This window comes from Pseudophryne corroboree (assembly GCF_028390025.1).
Source record: "Pseudophryne corroboree isolate aPseCor3 chromosome 3 unlocalized genomic scaffold, aPseCor3.hap2 SUPER_3_unloc_33, whole genome shotgun sequence".
Classification (NCBI taxonomy): Eukaryota; Metazoa; Chordata; class Amphibia; order Anura; family Myobatrachidae; genus Pseudophryne; species Pseudophryne corroboree.
This window is the reverse complement of record NW_026967523.1, coordinates 8,377-32,359: the sequence shown is the minus strand read 5'-3', so window position 1 is coordinate 32,359 and position 23,983 is coordinate 8,377. Positions and strand designations below refer to the sequence as shown.

General features: G+C 45.6%; 1 protein-coding gene across 2 annotated transcripts in view; it reads left to right on the top strand.

Annotated features, from left to right (window-relative positions):
- Positions 1–22,823, top strand: part of LOC134984068 (oocyte zinc finger protein XlCOF22-like) — a 37,198-nt gene extending 14,375 nt beyond the window's left edge. Inside the window, exons 5-6 of one of the 2 annotated variants that reach the window (XM_063949708.1) lie at positions 8,093–8,749; positions 21,106–22,823. In XM_063949708.1, the coding sequence (XP_063805778.1) occupies positions 8,093–8,749; positions 21,106–22,406 (1,958 nt within the window). In that variant the 3' untranslated portion in view covers positions 22,407–22,823. Of the gene's footprint in view, positions 1–8,092; positions 8,750–21,102 lie in introns of both variants that reach the window. The other variant, XM_063949707.1, reaches the window with a different exon arrangement.
- The last annotated feature ends 1,160 nt before the right edge of the window (positions 22,824–23,983 follow it).

Below are 23,983 nucleotides of genomic sequence, written 5' to 3'. Positions count from 1 at the left end.
GTCTGATCCTTTCCAAATGGAATGGTTTTCATCAGACAATAAAAACTCAGACTATGGTCCTTCCTCTGGAATTAAGGAGGTCATTAGCCTGGTGGCTACAGACAACCCATCTGGACAAAGGGAGACCCTTTTGGATATCATATCGGGAAATTCTGACAACAGATGCCCTTAAGGGTTGGGGAGCAGTGTCAGGAAGAAGTTGCTTCCAAGGACAGTGGACCAAGAAAGACAATTGCCTGACAATAAATATATTGGAACTTCGGGCCATTTATATGGCACTCATTCAAGGGAAACCAGTTAAAATCCGCTCGGACAATGCAACAATAGTAGCGTATCTCAATCATCAAGGAGGAAGTCGTAGCCAAAAAGCAGTGAAGGATGTAAGCCGCACGTTAAGGTGGGCAGAACTTCATCATCCAGCCTTGTCTGCAGTGTTTCTTCCGGGAGTCCTAAACTGGGAAGCAGATTTTCTCAGTCGACACGCCATTCATGCAAATGAATGGGCCTTACACACCGAGGTGTTCCAGATTCTGGTAGACAAGTGGATGTTACCGGAGATGGATCTCATGGCATCCCGTCAGAAGAATAAAGTTCAGGCATACTGGTCAAGAACAAAGGATCCCAGGACGACCTTTGTGGATGTCAGTGAAATGGGAATTTTGTCTGGCCAATGTGTTTTCACCAATCGCCCTGTTACCTAGGGTGATGCGATAGGCAAAACAGGGAAAGGGCACCGTGATACTAATAGCTCCGGCTTGGCACAGAAGACATTGGTACACAGATCTGCAGAGGATGTTGATGGATGCTCCATTTCTACTCCCTCAACATCCAGATCTGCTGTCTCAGGGTCCTTTTTTTTCACAAACATGTGGATCGACAGTCTTTGACGGCGTGGCTCTTGAGACTTCCATTATGAAAGCAAGAGGATTCTCACAACAGGTAATTCAAACAATGCTTAGAGCAAGGAACCCTTCCTCAGCTCGCATTTATCACCGAATATGGCAAGCCTATATTCAGGTGTGCAGTGACCGGAAATTTGACCCTTGGTCTTTCAGAGTTTCCTGAGTCCTAACATTCCTTCAGGCAGGAATGGACAAAGGACCACATGTGGCTTCCTTGAAAGTGCAGGTGTCAGCATTGACTGTATGGTTCCAAAAGAAAATTACTAACCTACAGGATGTTTGCACTTTCTTCCAGGAAACGCTTCACATCCAACCTCCCTGCAGTGCCTTGAGATATAAGTTTAGTCCTAAAGGCACTTCAAGTTGCTCCATTTGAACCACTAAAGCAGGTGGATCTTAAATGGTTGACAGCTAAAGCTCTCTTTCTACTGGTTGTTGCTTCAGCTAGAAGAGTGTCAGATACGGGCATTATTATGTCGTCCTCCATTTCTGATTTTTCATCCAGATAAGCGGTTCTTAGAACCAAATCTTGTTATCTTGCTATAGTGGTGTCTAAATTCCATCTTAACAAAGAAATTGTTGTCCCGGCCTTCCAAGGGACGGACTTTTCTGCGGAAGATGCATCATTGTACATAGTTCGTGCCTTAAGGATCTACGTGGATCATATCAGTGCCATCAGAAAGACAGACACTCTCTTTGTTCCCTACAGATTTTATAAGAGAGGATGGCCTGCTGACAAGCAGACACTGGCGAGGTGGCTTCGGATGACTATTTCAGAAGCATATTCTCAAGCTGAACTCCCTATTCCCGCTAATATCTCTGCTCACTCTACTCATAAGGTAGGTCCGTCATGGGCAACACAACGTGGTGCTTCACCTAAACAGATATGTAAGGCAGCCACATGGTCTTCCATTAACACATTCATTAGACATTATACCTTTAATACCGCAGAACGCTGAATTCAGGCAAAAGATTCTCCTGTCCAATCAGGAGCGTCCCACCCACTAAATTTGCTTTGGGACATCCCAATGTTATCCTGTGGATAACCCTTGGACCCTGCAGGAGAAATAATAGTTATGGTAGACTTACCATTTGATAACTCTATTTCTCCTTAGTCCACATTATCCACAGGGATCCCACCCTGATGCACATGATTTGAGGATCCTTTCACCTACTAACATCTTCCATCTTGTACGGAAGGGTGTGCATGTGTGTTCTTCTCGCCTGATTAGGTCTCTTTATGATGCTTCTTCCTTGAGCTTTGGAAAACAACTGATTTACCTGAGCCATGAGGCGGGGATTTAGGGGACTGGCCTGTTGCATTCTGGGAGGCCGAAAGCTTTTGATCGTTGGTGCCAATCCGCTGACGCTACCTCATATCCAAATGTATATCCTGTGGATACTGTGGACTTAGGAGAAATAGAGTTATCAACGGTAAGTCTACCATAACTATTTTTCACCTCAGTTTAAACTGACTGTATGCAAATATCATTTCTCTGACGTCCTAGTGGATGCTGGGAACTCCGGAAGGACCATGGGGAATAGCGGCTCCGCAGGAGACTGGGCACAAAAGTAAAGCTTTAGGACTACCTGGTGTGCATTGGCTCCTCCCCGTATGACCCTCCTCCAAGCCTCAGTTAGATTTTTGTGCCCGACCGAGCAGGGTGCAATCTAGGGGGCTCTCCTGAGCTTCTTAGAAAAAGTTAGTTTTAGGTTTCTTATTTTCAGTGAGACCTTCTGGCAACAGGCTCACTGCATCAAGGGACTAAGGGGAGAAGAAGCGAACCTGCCTGCTTGCAGCCAGCTTGGGCTGCTTAGGCTACTGGACACCATTAGCTCCAGAGGGACCGAACACAGGCCCAGCCTCGGAGTCCGGTCCCAGAGCCGCGCCGCTGGCCCCCTTACAGAGCCAGAAGCAAGAAGAGGTCCGGAAAATCGGCGGCAGAAGACATCAGTCTTCAACAAGGTAGCGCACAGCACTGCAGCTGTGCGCCATTGCTCCTCAGGCACACTTCACACTCCGGTCACTGAGGGTGCAGGGCGCTAGGAGGGGGCGCCCTGAGCAGCAATATAAACACCTTGGCTGGCGAAAATACACCACATATAACCCCCAGGGCTATGTGGATGTATTTTAACCCCTGCCAGAATACAGCAAAAAGCGGGAGAAAAGTCCGCCGAGAAGGGGGCGGAGCCTATTTCCTCAGCACACTGGCGCCATTTTCCATCACAGCTCCGCTGGAAGGACGTCTCCCTGACTCTCCCCTGCAGTCCTGCACTACAGAAAAGGCTAAAAAAGAGAGGGGGGCACTAATTTGGCGCAGTTTGATAAGATCAGCAGCTATAAGGGGAAAACACATTATATAGTGGTATCCCTCTGTATATATAGCGCTCTGGTGTGTGCTGGCATACTCTCCCTCTGTCTCCCCAAAGGGCTAGTGGGGTCCTGTCCTCTATCAGAGCATTCCCTGTGTGTGTGCGGTGTGTCGGTACGATTGTGTCAACATGTTTGAGGAGGAAAATGATGTGGAGGCGGAGCAATTGCCTGTAATAGAGATGTCACCCCCTAGGGAGTCGACACCTGAGTGGATGGGCTTATGGAAGGAATTACGTGACAGTGTCAGTTCTTTACAAAAGACAGTTGACGACATGAGACAGCCGGCTACTCAGCTTGTGCCTATCCAGGCGTCTCAAAGGCCATCAGGGGCTCTAAAACGCCCGTTACCTCAGATGGCAGACACAGATGCTGACACGGATACTGACTCCAGTGTCGACGATGAAGAGACGAATGTGACTTCCAGTAGAGCCACACGTTACATGATTGAGGCAATGAAAAATGTTTTGCATATTTCTGATAATACAAGTACCACTAAAAAGGGTATTATGTTTGGTGAGAAAAAAAACTGCCTGTAGATTTTCCTGCATCTGAGGAATTAAATGAAGTGTGTGATGAGGCGTGGGTTTCCCCCGATAAAAAACTGATAATTCCTAAAAGGTTATTAGCATCATACCCCTTCCCGCCAGAGGATAGGGCACGTTGGGAAACACCCCCTAGGGTGGATAAAGCGTTCACACGCTTGTCTAAACAGGTGGCACTACCATCTCCTGATTCGGCCGCCCTTAAGGAACCTACTGACAGAAAGCAGGAGAATATCCTAAAATGTATATACACTCACACGGGAGTTATACTGCGACCAGCAATCGTCTCAGCCTGGATGTGCAGTGCTGGGGTGGCTTGGTCGGATTCCCTGATGGACAATATTGATACCCTAGACAGGGACAGTATATTACTGACTATAGAGCATTTAAAAGATGCATTTCTATATATGCGTGATGCACAGAGGGATATCTGCCGACTGGCATCAAGTATAAGTGCGTTGTCCATTTCTGCCAGAAGAGGGTTATGGACACGACAGTGGTCAGGTGATGCGGATTCCAAAAGGCATATGGAAGTATTGCCTTATAAAGGGGAGGAGTTATTTGGGGTAGGTCTATCAGACCTGGTAGCCACGGCAACTGCTGGGAAATCCACATTTTTACCCCAGGTAGCCTCTCAACATAAGAAGACGCCGTATTATCAGGCGCAGTCCTTTCGGCCCCATAAGGGCAAGCGGGCAAAAGGCTCCTCTTTTCTGCCCCGTGGCAGAGGGAGAGGAAAAAGGCTGCAGCAAACAGCCAGTTCCCAGGAACAAAAGCCCTCTCCCGCCTCTGCCAAGTCCTCAGCATGACGCTGGGGCTTTACAAGCGGACTCGGGCACGGTGGGGGCCCGTCTCAAGACTTTCAGCGCGCAGTGGGCTCACTCGCAAGTGGACCCCTGGATCCTTCAGGTGGTATCTCAGGGGTACAAATTGGAATTCGAGACGTCTCCCCCTCGCCGTTTCCTAAAGTCTGCTTTACCGACGTCTCCCTCCGACAGGGAGGCGGTATTGGAAGCCATTCACAAGCTGTATTCCCAGCAGGTGATAATCAAGGTACCCCTCCTGCAACAGGGAAAGGGGTATTATTCCACGCTGTTTGTAGTACCGAAGCCGGACGGCTCGGTGAGACCGATTTTAAATCTAAAATCCTTGAACACTTACATACAGAGGTTCAAATTCAAGATGGAGTCACTCAGAGCAGTGATTGCGAACCTGGAAGAAGGGGATTATATGGTGTCTCTGGACATCAAGGATGCTTACCTCCATGTCCCAATTTACCCTTCTCACCAAGGGTACCTCAGGTTTGTGGTACAGAACTGTCACTATCAGTTTCAGACGCTGCCGTTTGGATTGTCCACGGCACCCCGGGTCTTTACCAAGGTAATGGCCGAAATGATGATACTCCTTCGAAGGAAGGGAGTTTTAGTTATCCCTTACTTGGACGATCTCCTGATAAGGGCAAGATCCAGGGAACAGTTGGAAGTCGGGGTAGCACTATCTCAGGTAGTGTTGCGGCAGCACGGTTGGATTCTCAATATTCCAAAATCGCAGCTGATCCCGACGACACGTCTTCTATTCCTAGGGATGATCCTGGACACAGTCCAGAAAAAGGTGTTTCTCCCGGAGGAGAAAGCCAGGGAGTTATCCGAACTAGTCAGAAACCTCCTAAAACCAGGCCAAGTGTCAGTGCATCAATGCACAAAGGTCCTGGGAAAAATGGTGGCTTCCTACGAAGCAATCCCATTCGGCAGATTCCACGCAAGAACTTTCCAGTGGGATCTGCTAGACAAATGGTCCGAGTCGCATCTTCAGATGCATCAGCGGATAACCTTGTCACCAAAGACAAGGGTGTCTCTCCTGTGGTGGTTGCAGAGTGCTCATCTTCTAGAGGGCCGCAGATTCGGCATTCAGGACTGGGTCCTGGTGACCACGAATGCCAGCCTGCGAGGCTGGGGAGCAGTCACACAGGGAAGAAATTTCCAGGGCTTGTGGTCAAGCCTGGAACATCACTTCACATAAATATCCTGGAGCTAAGGGCCATTTACAATGCTCTAAGCCTAGCAAGACCTCTGCTTCAAGGTCAGCCGGTGTTGATCCAGTTAGACAACATCACGGCAGTCGCCCACGTAAACAGACAGGGCGGCACAAGAAGCCGGAGGGCAATGGCAGAAGCTGCAAGGATTCTTCGCTGGGCGGAAAATCATGTGATAGCACTGTCAGCAGTGTTCATTCCGGGAGTGGACAACTGGGAAGCAGACTTCCTCAGCAGGCAGGACCTCCACCCGGGAGAGTGGGGACTTTATCCAGAAGTCTTCCACATGATTGTAAACCGTTGGGAAAAACCAAAGGTGGACATGATGGCGTCCCGCCTCAACAAAAAACTGGACAGGTATTGCGCCAGGTCAAGGGACCCTCAGGCAATAGCTGTGGACGCTCTGGTAACGCCATGGGTGTACCAGTCAGTGTATGTGTTCCCTCCTCTGCCTCTCATACCCAAGGTACTGAGAATTATAAGACGGAGAGGAGTAAGAACTATACTCGTGGCTCCGGATTGGCCAAGAAGGACTTGGTACCCGGAACTTCAAGAGATGCTCACAGAGGACCCGTGGCCTCTGCCTCTAAGAAGGGACCTGCTCCAGCAAGGACCCTGTCTGTTCCAAGACTTACCGCGGCTGCGTTTGACGGCATGGCTTTTGAACGCCGGATCCTGAAGGAAAAAGGCATTCCGGAGGAAGTCATCCCTACCCTGATCAAAGCCAGGAAGGATGTAACCGCACAGCATTATCACCGCATTTGGCGAAAATATGTTGCGTGGTGCGAGGCCAGGAAGGCCCCAACAGAGGAATTTCAACTGGGTTGATTCCTGCATTTCCTGCAAACAGGAGTGTCTATGGGCCTCAAATTGGGGTCCATTAAGGTTCAAATTTGGGCCCTGTCGATTTTCTTCCAGAAAGAACTGGCTTCAGTTCCTGAAGTACAGATGTTTGTCAAGGGAGTGCTGCATATACAGCCTCCTTTTGTGCCTCCAGTGGCACCTTGGGATCTCAATGTAGTTTTGGGGTTCCTCAAATCACATTGGTTTGAACCGCTTAAATCTGTGGATTTAAAATATCTCACATGGAAAGTGGCCATGCTGTTGGCCCTGGCTTCAGCCAGGCGCGTGTCAGAATTGGCGGCTTTATCCTGCAAAAGCCCCTATCTGATTTTCCATTCGGACAGGGTGGAATTGAGGACTCGTCCTCCGTTTCTCCCTAAGGTGGTGTCAGCGTTTCACCTGAACCAACCTATTGTGGTGCCTGCGGCTACTAGGGACTTGGAGGACTCCAAGTTGCTAGACGTTGTCAGGGCCCTGAAAATATATGTTTCCAGGACGGCTGGAGTCAGAAAATCTGACTCGCTGTTTGTCCTGTATGCACCCAACAAGCTGGGTGCTCCTGCTTCTAAGCAGACTATTGCTCGTTGGATTTGTAGTACAATTCAGCTTGCACATTCTGTGGCAGGCCTGCCACAGCCAAAATCTGTAAATGCCCATTCCACAAGGAAGGTGGGCTCATCTTGGGCGGCTGCCCGAGGGGTCTCGGCTTTACAACTTTGCCGAGCAGCTACTTGGTCAGGGGCAAACACGTTTGCTAAATTCTACAAATTTGATACCCTTGCTGAGGAGGACCTGGAGTTCTCTCATTCGGTGCTGCAGAGTCATCCGCACTCTCCCGCCCGTTTGGGAGCTTTGGTATAATCCCCATGGTCCTTACGGAGTTCCCAGCATCCACTAGGACGTCAAAGAAAATAAGAATTTACTTACCGATAATTCTATTTCTCGTAGTCCGTAGTGGATGCTGGGCGCCCATCCCAAGTGCGGATTGTCTGCAATACTTGTACATAGTTATTGTTAACTAATCGGGTTATTGTTGTTGTGAGCCATCTTTACAGAGGCTCCTCTGTTATCATGCTGTTAACTGGGTTCAGATCACAAGTGGTACGGTGTGATTGGTGTGGCTGGTATGAGTCTTACCCGGGATTCATGAATCCTTCCTTATTGTGTATGCTCGTCTGGGCACAGTATCCTAACTGAGGCTTGGTGGAGGGTCATAGGGGGAGGAGCCAGTGCACACCAGGTAGTCCTAAAGCTTTACTTTTGTGCCCAGTCTCCTGCGGAGCCGCTATTCCCCATGGTCCTTACGGAGTTCCCAGCATCCACTACGGACTACGAGAAATAGAATTATCGGTAAGTAAATTCTTATTTTTAGTGGTGTTTTTTTTTGTGTTTTAGGTAGAACGTCTGTCTGATATTAAATCAGAAGACATAGAAGGAGGAGAAGTGACTGATATAAAGAAAGAAGATATAGAGGGAGAAGAAGAGGTGTATGTGACTGATATAAAGGCAGAAGATATAGAGGGAGAAGAAGAGACGTATGTGACTGATATAAAGGCAGAAGATATAGAGGAAGAAGAAGAGACGTATGTGACTGATATAAAGGCAGAAGATATAGAGGGAGAAGAAGAGACGTATGTGACTGGTATAAAGGTAGAAGATATAGAGGAAGAAGAAGAGACGTATGTGACTGATATAAAGGCAGAAGATATAGAGGGAGAAGAAGAGACGTATGTGACTGATATAAAGGCAGAAGATACAGAGGGAGAAGAAGAGACGTATGTGACTGATATGAAGGCAGAAGATATAGAGGGAGAAGAAGAGACATATGTGACTGATATAAAGGCAGAAGATATAGAGGGAGAAGAAGAGACGTATGTGACTGATATAATGGCAGAAGATAATGAGGGAGAAGAAGAGACGTATGTGACTGATATAAAGGCAGAAGAGACATATGTGACTGATATAAAGGCAGAAGATATAGAGGGAGAAGAAGAGACGTATGTGAGGGGTGATCAGCAGTGTAAGGAGGAGGAAATCCCTACAGATATCAGCACAGGTAAGTAATAAACACTTATTACAGAAAAGAGTCGCATATTCTCCTTGCTCAGTCACTACAGCAATCTCTTATACTACACCCTCCTCTGTCAGTACAAACTAATGCTGAATATTTATTTTTCCAGCGTGGAGTCAGGAGCCATCAGCCCCTATTATACTCCTGCTCTCCTCCTCACATCATGTCACTGTGTGTTACCAGTCCAGAGATCTGACCAGTCTCCTCCCCACACTCTCTGGTGTATCTCATACATCAGGAGCCATGAGCCTCTATTATTCTCCTCCTCTCCCCCTCACATCATGTCACTGTGTGGTACCTATGTTTTCTCCTGCAGGGTCCACAGTAGTATCCACAGGATATACATTGGGATATGAGGTATCGTCAGCGGATTGGCACCAATGATCAAAAGCTTTCGGCCTCCCAGAATGCAACAGGCCAGTCTCCTATATCCCCGCCTCCTGACTCGGACAATTCAGTTTTTTTGTTGGTAAGACAGGAGCCGGACCACGATCTTTAGGCTGCTGATTTTGACAGTCATAAGCTTGTTTAATTTATTTTTGTAGTCTTAGGTTTTTTGAGCAAGTTTTCTAAAAAGCGTCTTACACCCCACCTTAGAAAGAGTCGCTTCAACAACTACTTGCTGGGTCACGACAACACTTACCCACGGGTACAGTGCTGTTTTGGTGGTTGTCTGTGTAGGATGTACTACCAAGTCCAGCTGACGTTACCAGGCTGTGGCCGGAGCACGGGAAGAAGGTAAGGCGTTAATTCTGCCTAACGGAGGAGACGTGAGATACAGACGCACTGTTTTCGAGATGGAGACTACTGATGCGGCTGCCACCTTGGGTGCACCAGTGCTAGGCCACAGGGATCATAAGGCAGGCACAGGTTCAAATTGAACCCCCATGGGCTTCTTTTGCACAGACATTATCCAGTATTACTGAGCGGATAATGCCAGCTCGTATACCAGGGATAGGTTACCCTATTAACTCTTACATGCAACATTCCCCCTGGGTTTTATCACATTCAGTCCAGGAATCTGCAGCCTTTCAAGAAAAACATGCTGAAAGGCCTGTGGAAAGTAAATCACACAGACATGAAACTACATCTTCAAAGTCTACACATGTTTCAGATGGGGACACTTCGGAGGATGAGGATTCCTCACATTCTGGGTCTGCATAGAGACACGAGGATGAAGGTCCCAGCTCAGTGGATATACCTGAGCTAATTAGTGCTGTGAAAGCCATTCTATCCTTATAGGAGGCAGCAGAGCCCTTTGTTAAAATCCAAGGCTCCTGTGTGTAAACATCCCAAAACAGTCAGAACTGAATTTCTGGGGTCAGAACAGCTGACGGAGATTATGCAAGAGGCTTGGGTCACACCCAGTAAGAAGTTTAGAATTCCAAAGAAATTAAATTCTCATTATCCTCCTTCAGCTGGGGACTGTTTAAAAAGGGAGTGGCTCCCAAAGTAGATATGCACGTCATTAGATTGGTGCGAAAATCTACATTACCTCTGCCTTCAACATCATTAAATTATGTTACTGAAAAATAGACGTTTTTTAAAAAAACATTCTCCTTGTCTGGGGCAATTGTAAGACCAGCCATGGCTTCAGCCTGGATGGCAATAGCAGTAACAGCTTGGGCTGATGCATTGGAGGGTAATCTCTCATTGGCATCTAGAGAGCAAAAATCCCATATTGCACATATTAAACAGGCGGCTATGTTTATGGAAGAAGCAGCCTTGGACATGGGTACTATTGCCTCTCAAGCATAAGCCTCAGCAGTAGCAGCTGGAGTTCAAGAAGGTTCTGTTGCTCTTTACTGGAGATATTCTTTTTGGTAAAGAATTTTGGAGTCGGAAGAAGACTCTAAGAAAGTGAAGTTTCCTTCTACTTACAAGTCTAAACCTAATTTTTCTGTTCTTTCGGACCCAAGGAAAGGCAAAAGGAAAAGGTTACGGAAAACCGTCCCATTCAGACAAGTCTGCAAAGACTTAAAAGCACTGGGCTACCAGAAGGACCCCAGGGTGGGAGGCAGACTTCATCATTTTGCACAGATCTGGCAGCAGTCCACCACAGATGCCTGGGTGCAAGAAGCGGTATCTCACGGTTATGCGTTTGCCTTCAAGAAACACTCTCCACAAAGGTTCTTTTGTACCAGCCCGTCTTCAGTAGAAATAAAGGCCAGGGCCTTACAAGAGGCAGTTCAGAGGTTGCTTCAGTCAGGAGTGATAATTCCAGTTCCTCCTGCTCAACAAGGACAAGGTTTCTATTCAAAATAGTTTCTAGTTCAGAAGCCAAATGTGTCGTTCCGGCCCATACTCAATCTCAAGGTGCTGAACAAGTACATTGGGTGCCTCCATTTCATATGGAGACTCTACATTTGGTCCATTATTATGGCCAAGGAGCTGGAGGATTTTATGTTATCCTTGGATATTCCGGATGCTTACCTGCATGTTCCTATAGCACAGTCCTATCAGTTCTATCTCAGGTTTGCTATCCTCCAGCAAACTTTTTAGGTTCAGGCCCTACCATTTGGAATGGCCAAGAGTTTTCACCAAAAATATGGTGGTAATGGCGGCTTATCTCCGTCGACAGGGGATAAGGAATTTTCAATCCCTCAACGATTAATTAATTCTGGTGCAATCTCAGGAATTGCTTCAGTGTCATCTGCAACAGACGATAGCTTGTTTACAGAGACATGGTTGCTCATAAATTGAGCAACGTCGTCCCTGGTTCCGTCACAACGGATGACGTTTCTTGGGGGCTGTATTGGATTTCAGTCTTTCAAGAGTAATTTTACCTCTGAACAAAATATCTACGATACAGTTGAGGATTAAGGAGCTGCTACACAGTCAAAGGGTATCCATTCACGCAGCTATGCGTGTGATGGGATATATGGTGTCGAAATTCGACATGGTAGAGTGTGCTCAATTAGACTCGAGGCCTCTTCAACGTCTGATCCTTTCCAAATGAAATGGGTTACATCAGACAATAAAAACTCAGACTATGGTTCTTCCTCTGGGAGTATGGAGGTCATAAGCCCGGTGGCTACAGACATCCCATCTGGACAAAGGGAGATCCTATTGGATCTCAGATTGGGAGGTTATGACAACGGATGCCAGTCTTCAGGGCTGGGGAGCAGTGTCAGAAAATGGTTGCTTCCAAGGGATGTGGACCAAGGAAGAAAGTTGCCTGCCGACAAATATATTGGAACTTTGGGCCGTATATATGGCACTCACTCAGGCATAGGACATTCTTCAGGGGAAATCTGTTCAAATTCATTCGGACAATGCAACGGCAGTAGCGTACCTCAGTCATCAAGGAGGATTGCGCAATGAAGGAGTTAAGCCACACATTAAGAAGGGCAGAACTTCATCATCCAGCGTTGTCTGCAGTATTTGTTCCAGGAGTCCTAAACTGTGAAGCAGGTTTTCTCAGTCGACACGCTATTCATGCAAGCGAATGGGCTTAACACACCGAGGTCTTCCAGAGTCTGGTAGACAAGTGGGGGCTGCCGGAGATAGACCTCATTGCCTCTCGGCAGAATTTCATAGTACCCGCATATGGGTCAAGAACAAAGGATCCCAAAGCGATCTTCGTGGATGCTCTGTAAGATGGGACTTTCAGCTAGCCTATGTGTTGCCCAGGGTGATTCGGAAGGTCAAACAAGGGAAGGTCACCGTGATTCTAATTGCTCAGGCATGGCCCAGAAGGCACCAGTACAGACAGTGGACACTCCATGGCTACTGCATCAACGTCCAGATCTACTGTCGTAGGGTCCTTGTTATCACAAGCCTCTGGATTGGCTGTCTTTGACTGCGTGGCTCTTGAGACGTACATCCTTAAAGCTAGAGGATTTTCTCAATATGTAATTCACACAATGCTTAGAGCAAGGAAATCAACTTCTGCTTGTATTTATTACCGTGTGTGGCAAGCATATATCCAATAGTACAGTGGCAAGAAGCTGGACCCCAGGTCTTATAGAATTTCTAGGGTCTTAGCATTCCTTCAAGCAGGAATGGATAAAGGTCTCCGTGTGGCCTCCTTGAGAGTACACGTGTCAGTATTAACGGTTTGGTTTCAAAAGAAAATTGCCAACCTGCAGGGTGTTAGCACTCTTGTCCAGGGAGTGCTTCACATCCAACCGCCTTTTGTTCCTCCTACAGCTCCTTGGGATCTAGATATAGTCCTAAAGGTGCTTCAAGTTGCTCAATTTGAACCACTGAAGCAAGTGGATCTTAAATGGTTGACAGCTAAGGCTCTCTTTTTGTTAGCTTTTGCCTCAGCTAGAAGAGTGTCAGAATTAGGGGCATTGTTATGTCGCCCTCCTTTTCTGATCTTTCACCAAGAGAGAGTGGTTCTCAGAACCAAATCTGGTTATCTTCCTATGGTGTGGTCTAAGTTCCACCTTAACGAAGAAATTGTAGCGCCGGCTTCCCAAGGGACAGATCTTTCAGTGGGAGATGCATCATTGGATTTAGTCTGGGCTTTAAGGATCTACGTGGATCATACCAGGGCCATCAGAAAGACATATACTCTTTGTGCTCTATGGATTCTACAAAAGAGGATGTCCTGTGGACAAGCAAACGCTGGTGAGGTGGCATCGAATGACTGTCTCGGAAGCTTACTCTCGTGCTGATCTCCCTATTCTGGCTAATGTCTCTGCTCATTCTACTCGTAAGGTACTGTAGGTCCATCTTGGGCTGCACACGGTGATGTCTCAGCTGAACAGATATGTAAGGCAGCCACATGGTCTTCCATCAACACATTCATTAGACATTATACCTTTAATACCTTTGCCTCTCAGGATGCTGCATTCGGGCGAAGGATTCTCCTGTCCAGTCAGGAGCGTCCCCTCCACTAAATTTGCTTTGGGACATCCCAATATATTTCTCTTATGTCCTAGAGGATACTGGGGTCCATTTAGTACCATGGAGTATAGACGGGTCCACTAGGAGCCATGGGCACTTTAAGAAGTTTGACTGTGTGTGCTGGCTCCTCCCTATATGCCCCTCCTACCAGACTAAGTTTAGAAAATGTGCCCGGAGGAGCCGGTCATGCTTATGCTCCTGAAGAGTTTTCTGCATTTACTTTATCTGTTTGTTATTTTGAGGCAGGACTGGTTGGCACCAGCCTGCCTGCTTCGTGGGACTTAGGGGGCAACGGCCCAACCTCTGGAAGAGTTATTGGTCTTGTTCCCCGCTGACAGGACACTGAGCTCCTTAGGGAACTGTTCGTAAGCCCCGCCATTGCAAGCGTTCATTCCCGCAGCACGCCGCCACCCCTAACAGAGCCAGAAGACTGAAGAGTGGTGAGTACTAAGCCAGCGACCCGGCTAGCGGGTTGCCGGCCATTATGGCAGCACGAGGGTATGGAGTCGCACGGCTTCAAACTGAGGCGGATTGTGTCTCCAGACTCGGTACACAGTGCGGATGCACCGCTTATAAGGGTATGAACCGAGTCTCAGTACACTGTACACAGTACCCACACTGGCAAACACAGAATTAAAATGGCTCTGACTTTAAGCACTAAAATACCTTAGCCAGTATAAAAAAAGCGGGAAGAATGCGCGCCATAGAGGGGCGGGGCTTCACTATGAGAGGATCCAGCAGCTCACCAGCGCCATTTTCCCTCTGCAGTGGACACAGACGCTGACTAGAAAGGGATGTGCAGCTCCTCCGGAGAGACTCCAGATTACCTCAGCAGCACCAGGGGGTCATAGCAGGGGGGGACGATTATTAGTCCCTAATCTAGCTACTTAGTCTGCAACCCGGCTAAGCTTGGCATTAGTTATAAGGGTGCTGTGTGCTGGCTCCATCTTATCTGTGTCTCCCTGGAAGGGCTCTTTGTGGGTTAAGTGTGCTTTAACCTGTTCCTGTGTGTGTGTGTGTGTGTGTGTGTGTGTGTGTACTGTCACATTTATATTATGTCAGGTAAAGAGTGTGTTTCATGTACGGCAGAGTGTTCCTCTTCCCCAGGGGGCTCATTACCGTGTACTCGGGGCAGTGCACCTTCCCAGAATAGCGGGGCTGAACCAGCATGGCTGGAATCCATTAAAGAAATGATGTCAAATATTTCTACATTTTCTCGCAATGAGAAAGAGACGCAATACTTGAGACAGTCTGTGGATGAGTTTATGAGTAGAGACTCAGTCCCCAAACCATTTCTCACGTTCTCACTCTCATCTGGCTGACGGCAGTACTGTTCAGGGCATTGCCCTCCTCGGTGTACAATTTGCTGCCACAACAGACAGCAGAAGTATCTCTCTCTCTCTCTCTCTCATCTGGCTGACTGCGGTACGGATTAGGGTCATTCTGTCCCCTTCAGCGTACAATTTGCGGTCACAACAGAGAGTAGTAGCGAGTTTTTTCCTTCTTTATATCTCTTTTTCTTCTACATAATGGTATATTCCTATACTAGCTAATAGCTTCAAGAATTTATTCCAATATACAGGACTCTTGAGCTCCAACAAACTCTGCATTGACTTAAATATTATCAAAAATGAAGTGAAAATTGAGTGAGATCTAATACCCTATGTGAGGATACGGATTCTCAGATAACTCAGGTAAACAGTTTAGTAAAGTGGCAAATGCCTTTTATTGTAAAAATACACACACAGTACACAAAACAGTAACTATTACATGCCAGGATGGTATCTTACTTACTAAGTCCCCACAGTAGTTTAGAATTACAGTCTCCTGATGTCACATGCCAGCAGTGGTTCTGAGTCCCCAAGTCTGGGATACCAGCTCACACAGTGCCCTTTATCACTGATGGCACCGCAATGCCTAGTCAGTGTCTCCACTACAGAGGTACATCCACTCTCTCTGTCCTTCTGTGTAGATCTCACCCTCAGTGCACGTCCAGTAGCCTCTTGAAACCAGCAGATCCCAACGATGCTTCTAGGCCTCAGCACACTGGCAGCACTCTCTTACCAGTAGCTTTCAGAAGCCAAACACATCACTCCTCTCAGGCCAGGAACTTCTGTGCACTCCCCCTGACCTTCTGTCCAGAACTCACTCTCACCAGAAGAGCTCACTCTTGTTATACCCTCCCCTGTCTGTTCATCACACAAGCTGGTCAGTCAGGAGGTTACAGAGGAGACGAGGTGTCTGGGCTCCTGCACACAATAGGGTGTATGTGATCAGATTACCTGCAGGCTCCATACATAACCTGTTTACTACTGAACCTACTCATCCTAATCACATCTGATTGTACAGCTAGGGAACTTACATTACAATGAATTGTTTACCATGTTAAATAACACTCTGGCACAGACTTATTCCTGTTAATAATTACACACATTGAACACAGTATAAACAAATAAACCGCATAGTCCAAATATAACATATAAAATATAACTGTACAATATAATAACACAACACAATACAATCATATATATATATATATATATATACACATCTTCATATGCATTCTGTACAAAACATCAGGCTAGACATATTATTCCCTGATAAACACATATAACAGAGGGATAATGTTTCACAATAATATGTGATGTCCATTTCTATTGGGAATCCAGGCAGTATGCTGTATAGGTGATAACACAGTTCTGTCCTGTCTCTTTACACTTACGCACTGAATCCAGAAACAGGCTGGCAAAAAGTACTCCTCAAGAGCCAGCTGCAGCTGCATCCGTTACACCCTACATTTATAAGGAGAAGGTGCATAGAACTTTCTAGATGCCAATTACTTGAATCCTCATCGTTACCACCATAATTGGACACCTTTTTGTTATTTTAGGAAATTCAGTTCCTTTGTGTGAATGGAAGTAAAATAATATAATTTTTGAATAACATGTGTGATTAATGTACACTATACATGTAAGAATACTTGAATTCTCCAGACGCGACACATATTTGGTCTATTAAAACATAATATATAATATTCTAGGATTGAGCATCCTGAATTATATTTTCACCACTATCTTGATCCTTCTAAATCACCAGGTAAATCAAGATTTTAATAATTAGACCTATGGTCAGTATTTTAGTTTAGAAAACAGAATAAACGTTAAGTTTTAAAGTACTCACCAGAACAAAAAAATTCTGTATTTTAAGTTATTCTTTTTCCATAATTGATTTCTAAGAGTGCTCCCAAAAGGGTCTTTTTTTGTCTTTTTCTTCTAATAATCTGTAGCTTGATCTACAAAAAATATTTGGGAGCACCACCAATAATTTACTTCTGTGAATTCAGCAATCAGCAGTGATTATATTGGTTTTTGAATATTTCTAATTATATGTATTTATGTATTTAGTTGGTGCGGAACTGTACATCTTCAATAAGAGGAAGAGCTGCCTGAGGATATATCTGACACTGCCAGACAATACCTGTCTCACATTACCACCGCCGTCTGTTACATTCTGGAGTACTGGCAGCCAAGGCATCGACTACGTCTGTTCTGGGTCCCCATATTCTGTGGTTGAGGTCATGGAAGGTGGACATAGACTCCAAAAAGACCTTCACTGGGGACATTTTGTTTGGTGAAGACCTGAATAAAATTGTGTCTGAATTAGCAGCTGCTAAGACTGCTTTTCTCCCAAATACTAATCCTTCTGCACTTTCATCCTCAAGGGAAAGCGCAAAAGTTCAGGCATACCCGAGACAATCTCGTGCTCACAAAACCACAAATCCCAAGGCCAAACAATCCTGGGATGCCCGTCAGCCTGCTTCAGAACACGACAAGCCTGCTGCATGATGAGGCGGGACTCCCCCTGGGGGATACTAGGGTGGGAGTCAGACTTCTACAGTTAACCCAGGTCTGGTTTAAGACCACTTCAGACGCATGGGATCCGTTAAAGGCGCAAGCTTTTCAAACAAGTGTCAGTTCTCTCCCGAGTGCAGGAGTGGTCGTGCCAATACCTCAGCACCAGAGAGGTAGAGGTTATTATTCCACCCTGTTTCTAGTTCCAAAACCAAATGGGTCATTCTGGCTTATACTCAACCTCAAATCTCTGAACAAGTTTGTGAGAGTGCCCAGATTTCGTGTGGAAACACTGCGCTCAATTTTACTGGCTATGGAACCCGGAGGATGCATACCTGCATATACCTATTGCCAAGTCACACCAGCAGTTTCTGCGGTTTGCTATTGGCAACCTACAGTATCAGTTCAAGGCTCTGCTATTTGGACTTGCTAAGGCTCCTCAGATCTTCACCAAGGTCATGGCCGTAATGACGGCACCTCTCCGTCGCCAGGGAGTCAGGATCCTGCCGTATCAGGACGACCTGCTGATCCTGGCACCCACAATGTCCTCCTCAGTCATCTGCAACTAATGGTAGGCTTCCTACAAGCCCACAAGAGGCTCATCAACTGGAAGAAATCCTTGCGGGTCCCAGCTCAGAGCATGGCGCACCTAGGGGCACTTCTGGATACACACAGTCAATGGCGGTTTCTGTCTACAGAATAGGTCTTGAAGCTTCAGGACAGTATAATGCTTTCGTCATCGCCCCGGAGTGTCGATACACTCGGCAATGTAAGTACTTGGCCTGATGGTGATGGCATTCGACATGGTAGAGTACGCTCAATTTAATTCCCGCCCACTACAGGAGTTAATCCTTTCCAAATGGGACGCCCGACCTCATCGGATCAGATCTTAGATGACTGCGTTAACTCCGGAGGTTCGTTTGTCGCTGACCTGGTGGCTACAGGATCAACGATTAAGCAAGGGCCGTCCCTTCTGGATCTCCAACTGTGTTATGCTGACAACAGATTCCAGTCTGAGAGGATGGGGTGCGGTGTTGGAGCAACACTCGTTTCAGGGTTGCTGGACCAAGGAGGAATAACTCCTCCAAATAAATATTCTGGTGTTGAAGGCGGTGTTCAATGCACTATCTCTCGCCCTGTCTCTGGTACAGAACAGGCCTGTTCAAGAAGGGTCAGATAACGCCACCACAGTGGTATACATAAACCATCAAGGCGGCACTCAAAGCCACATGGCAATGATAGAAGTGCCAAAAATGCTTTGATGGGCGGAACGCCATCTGCGAGCCATATCGGCAGTGTTCATTCCAGGTGTCCAAAACTGGGAAGCAGAATTCCCCAGTCGCCAGGACGTACATGCCGGTGTGTGGAATCTTCATCCGGAAGTCTTTCAACTCCTAGTGGACAGATGGTGCCTACTGGACGTAGACCTCATGGTATCTCGACACAATCACAAGGTACCGATTTTCGGATCAAGTACCAGGGATCCTCAATCAGCATTCATGGATGCACTGGCTATTCCATGGAACTTTCGGCTGCCCTATGTGTTCCCTCTGGTGTCACTCCTGTCCAGGATACTACGGAGGTTCAAACAAGAAGGAGGAATACTACTTCTAGTCGCTCCAGCGTGGCCTCGAAGGTATTGGTTCTCAGACAAGCAGGGTCTCTCAACAAAGAGACCCCTTCTACTTCCGCAGTGTCTGGACCTTGTCCTACAGGGCCCCAGACCTGGCTAGACTGGCTTTGACGGCGTGGCTTTTGAAGCTTCACTACTGAGGGCCAAATTATTTTCCGAGGCAGTTATTCAGACTATGCTGAAAGCCTTTAAACCGGCATCTGCCCAGATTTATTGCAGAGTCTGGAATTCTTACTTCACCTGGTGTGCTGACAAGAATTATGAGACATGTCAATTCAGAACGTCCAGAATCCTGGCTATTCTGCAACGAGGCCTTGACCTAGGTCTTTGTCTGGCCACCCTCAAGGGTCACATCTCTGCCTTTTCGGTATGGTTTCAGAGGAAAATTGCATCATACCTAACTTTCATATTTTCACTCAGGGCGTACTTAGAAGACAGCTTTCCCATGTTCCTCCTGTGGCTCCATGGGATTTGACTGTTGTACTAAAGGTCCTGCAAGAGTCTCCATTTGAACCTTTTGAGTTGACGGACCTTAAATAGCTCACGGCCAAGGTCCTGTTTTTGCTGGCTATTGCCTCTGCAAGAAGGGTATCGGTCTTAGGGTGGACGACAGGACATAGTGCCTATTTGATTTTTCACAGTGACCGGCAGTTCTCCAAACTAGACCGGGTTATTTGCCTAAGGTGGTGTTATCTTTTGACCTTAACCAAGAGATTGTGGTTCCAGCCTTTATCTCTTCAGATTTGTCTTCCAAAGACCGTTCTTTGGATGTGGTAAGGGCTCTCTGTATTTATGTGGAAAGGACTGCCTCTATCAGGAGGTCAGATTCCGTTTTTGTACTGTTTGGTTTCCACAAACGTGGCTGGCCTGCGAATAAGCAAACTTTGGCAGATGGATTAGAATGGTGATTGCACAAGCTTATGTGCAGGTTGGACTTCCAGGTCCTGCTGCTACTAAAGCCCATTCTACTTGGTCTGTTGGACCCTCTTGGGCAGCTCGCCGTGGCGCGTCCACAGAACAATTGTGCAAGGCGGCTACATGATTCTCAGTGAACATGTTTCTTAGGTTCTATGCGTTTGATACTTCCGCCTCCCTTCCGTTTTTGGACGCCAGGTTCTCATGCCAGCTAAGGTGTGTCCCCTCCCTCGAGGAACTGCTTTAGGACATCCTCAATGTTTCCCTGTAGAACACAGTGTATTCTGCTGCAGAAAAGGAGATTTATGGTAGACTTCCTATGGTTAAATCTCTTTCTGCGAGGTACACTGGGTTCCACGGGGCACCCACCACAACACACTTATCTTCTTTGGGTTTGTGTGGCATTACCGTACACACATCATCCTTATTACTATTGAGAGAATAGAGGTAAAACACTGATGATTGAGGTGTAAAAGTGGATTATAACCTAGCAGATGATGATGATGATGATTGCAGTGTATCATATGGTGTATTGCATGTAAAGTACCTTGTTCCAAACCTACTCTGCTGTAGCAATATACCTTATATAAGGGTGAGTAACACATGTACAGGCTTACCAGCGTATGTGCGCACACATAAAGGAATGCTACCTTAGCAATGCTTCCAGGAGTAACGTTAGGAGACTTTTCTCTGATCCATCAGCTCATATGACTGATGTTATTGTTCATCTAGAATCTCCAATTCATACGATATGTTCCCCCTCCATTGTTTTACATTGGTGCTGACATAGGATTTGGCGAGTGACTACATCTCCATTTATACTTCATGGTTAGTTACCAGTACAAGAGAGAGATATATCTAAGTCTTATTATAATATTACATTTGTTATTGTGAGTGTTCTCAGGAGGGTGGACACAATGATACTCTGAGACACAATATTATAAAGCCTTCATTAAAAGTTATGTTTTATTATACAGACACATTTACAATTAAGTGTCCCAGAAAGTCGTCTTCTCCTATTGTTTACAATATTAATATTGTTACAGAAAATGTCACATTTCCATAATGTATTTTATTTCCAGCAGATGGACACACAAGCAGGAATATCTCAGAAGGACATCTAATGTTATCCCCAGATTGTGACATAAAAGATAATGACAGTATACAGGATTCTCCAGGAGATAACCCCATTACCCCAATTATACATCCAGCTCTATCAGCTGATCCCCCTGATCCTGGAAAATGTTCTCCTGATCACTCTGATATTGGTGCATCTGTTACAGCTCTGAGAGTAAATACAGAGTTTCCGTGTTCTATAGATGCCAAATATGTTACACAGAACACAAAGATTATTACCCATCATCCAGCTAAGGCAGGTGAGAGGCCACTGATATGTTCTGAGTGTGGGAAATGTTTTACAGACAAATCAGGTCTTATTACACATCAGAGAAATCACACAGGTGTGAAGCCATTTTCATGTTCTGAGTGTGGGAAATGTTTTGCATATAAATCAGGTCTTATTACACATCAGAGAAATCACACAGGTGTGAAGCCATTTTCATGTTCTGAGTGTGGGAAATGTTTTGCATTCAAATCAGATCTTCTTAGACATCAGAGAAGTCACACAGGTGAGAAGCCATTTTCTTGCTCTGAGTGCGGGAAATGTTTTGCCCGGAAATCACAACTTGTTACACATCAGCGAAGTCACACAGGTGAGAATCCATTTTCATGTTCTGAGTGTGGGAAATGTTTTACATGCAACTCATATCTTGTTATACATAAGAGAAGTCACACAGGTGAGAGGCCATTTCCATGTTCTGAGTGTGAGAAAGGTTTTGCACGGAAATCACATCTTCTTACACATCAGAGAAGTCACACAGGTGAGAATCCATTTTCTTGCTCTGAGTGTGGTAAATGTTTTGTAAGTAATTCACATCTTGTTATACATCAGAGAGGTCACACAGGTGAGAAGCCATTTTCTTGCTCTGAGTGTGCGAAATGTTTTGCACGGAAACCAGATCTTACTACACATCAGCGAACTCACACAGGTGAGAAGCCATTTCCATGTTCTGAGTGTGGGAAATGTTTTGCACTCAAATCAGATCTTATTAAACATGAGAGAAGTCACACAGGTGAGAAGCCATTTTCTTGCTTTGAGTGTGGGAAATGTTTTACACAGAAATCACAACTTGTTAGACATCAGCGAAGTCACACAGGTGAGAAACCATTTCTATGTTCTGAGTGTGGGAAATGTTTTGCACACAAATCAGTTCTTATTAAACATGAGAGAAGCCACACAAGTGAGAACTCATTTCCATGTTCTGAATGTGGGAAATGTTTTCCATACAAATCATCTCTTGTTATACATGAAAAGTCACACATGTGACTTCTCTCATGTCTTGCTCTGAGTGGGGAAAATGTATTACACACAAATCACATCTTGTTACACATCAGCGAAGTCACACAGGTGAGAAGCCATTTCCATGTTGTTAGTGTGGGAAATGTTTTACACAGAAATCACATCTTGTTACACATGAGAGAAGTTACACACATGAGAGGCCATTTCCATACTCTGAGAAATAAATCAGCTCTTGTTGCACACAATAGACATCACTCAGGTGAGAAACCATTTTAATCTTCTGGAGTATACTTATCACTGCCATGCGTTGTTCTTCAAGGTTCTTATCCTATCTCCTATGCATTTTGCAATATACATGCTACCGCAGGGTGAAACAGACTAAAAAGGAATTTTCAGGCGCAAATATGAATATATAAAAATGACTATGGGGTAAATTTACTAAGGTGGGAGATTTTTAGAACTGGTGATGTTGCCCATGGCAACCAATCAGATTCTACTTACCATTTATCTAGCTGCTTCTAGCAGATAATAGATATAATTTGATTGGTTGCTATGGGCAACATCACCAGTTCTAAAAATCTCCCACCTTAGTAAATTTACCCCTATATCTCTAGATTATTTTAGTAGCAGCAATTAGCCCAGTCGTGTCTGTGTGAACACTGATTTTCAACGTAGCAGCTCAATGGTCCAATTCAGTGGATCTCTAGCTTCCCATGTATGCAAAAGAAATGAATGGGGCTATTGCGCTGATTTACATTACTGTTACCAAGCAATACATTCTAGCTGGATGAAGATGCAACACTTTAAGGTGAAAAATGAATATCGCGATTTTTTTTTCCCACATAAAAAATTATTTTAAACACAATGGTCACACGTAAATATAAAAACAAGCAAATAGAATGACATTTAGAAGCAGCCAATGGAAAAGTGCGGTATATCTGATGAATTGCGTGTATCCTGTCTGGATGTGATCACCTCTCGGCTCTCTCTCTCCTGAGCCGGAGGTGTTTGAATAGCGGCTCTGTTCCTCTGCTATATGACGGGCCCGTCACTTACTTAGTTTGCGGCAAGCCAGTGTAGTCTCACCATAGGCGGTGCTGCTGGAATGCAGAGGTGATGATTTCCTTTTGGTGGTCCACGTCTCATGCTGGAGGGGTCACTTGCCTCTAATAGTATAGGTGTGGATGCCTCTGGACGTCCTCAGACTGAGCTGGATGATTAGGAATAAACCTCAACCGGTTTCGCACCTCAGGGTGCTTTCTGAAAGAGTCTTGCTTAAACATAATTCATTAGATATACGGTACTTTTACATTGGGTGCTTCTACATGTGATTCTATTTACTTGTTTTTATATACAGGTTGAGTATCCCATATCCAAATATTCTGACACACGGAATATTCCGAAATACGGACTTTTTTGAGTGAGAGCGAGATAGTGAAATCTTTGTTTTCTGTGGCTCAATGTACTCACACTTTGTTTAATACACAAATTTATTAAAAATATTGTATTAAATGACCTTCAGGCTGTGTGTGTAAGGAGTATATGAAACATAAATGATTTGTGTGAATGTACACACACTTTGTTTCATGCACAAAGTTATTAAA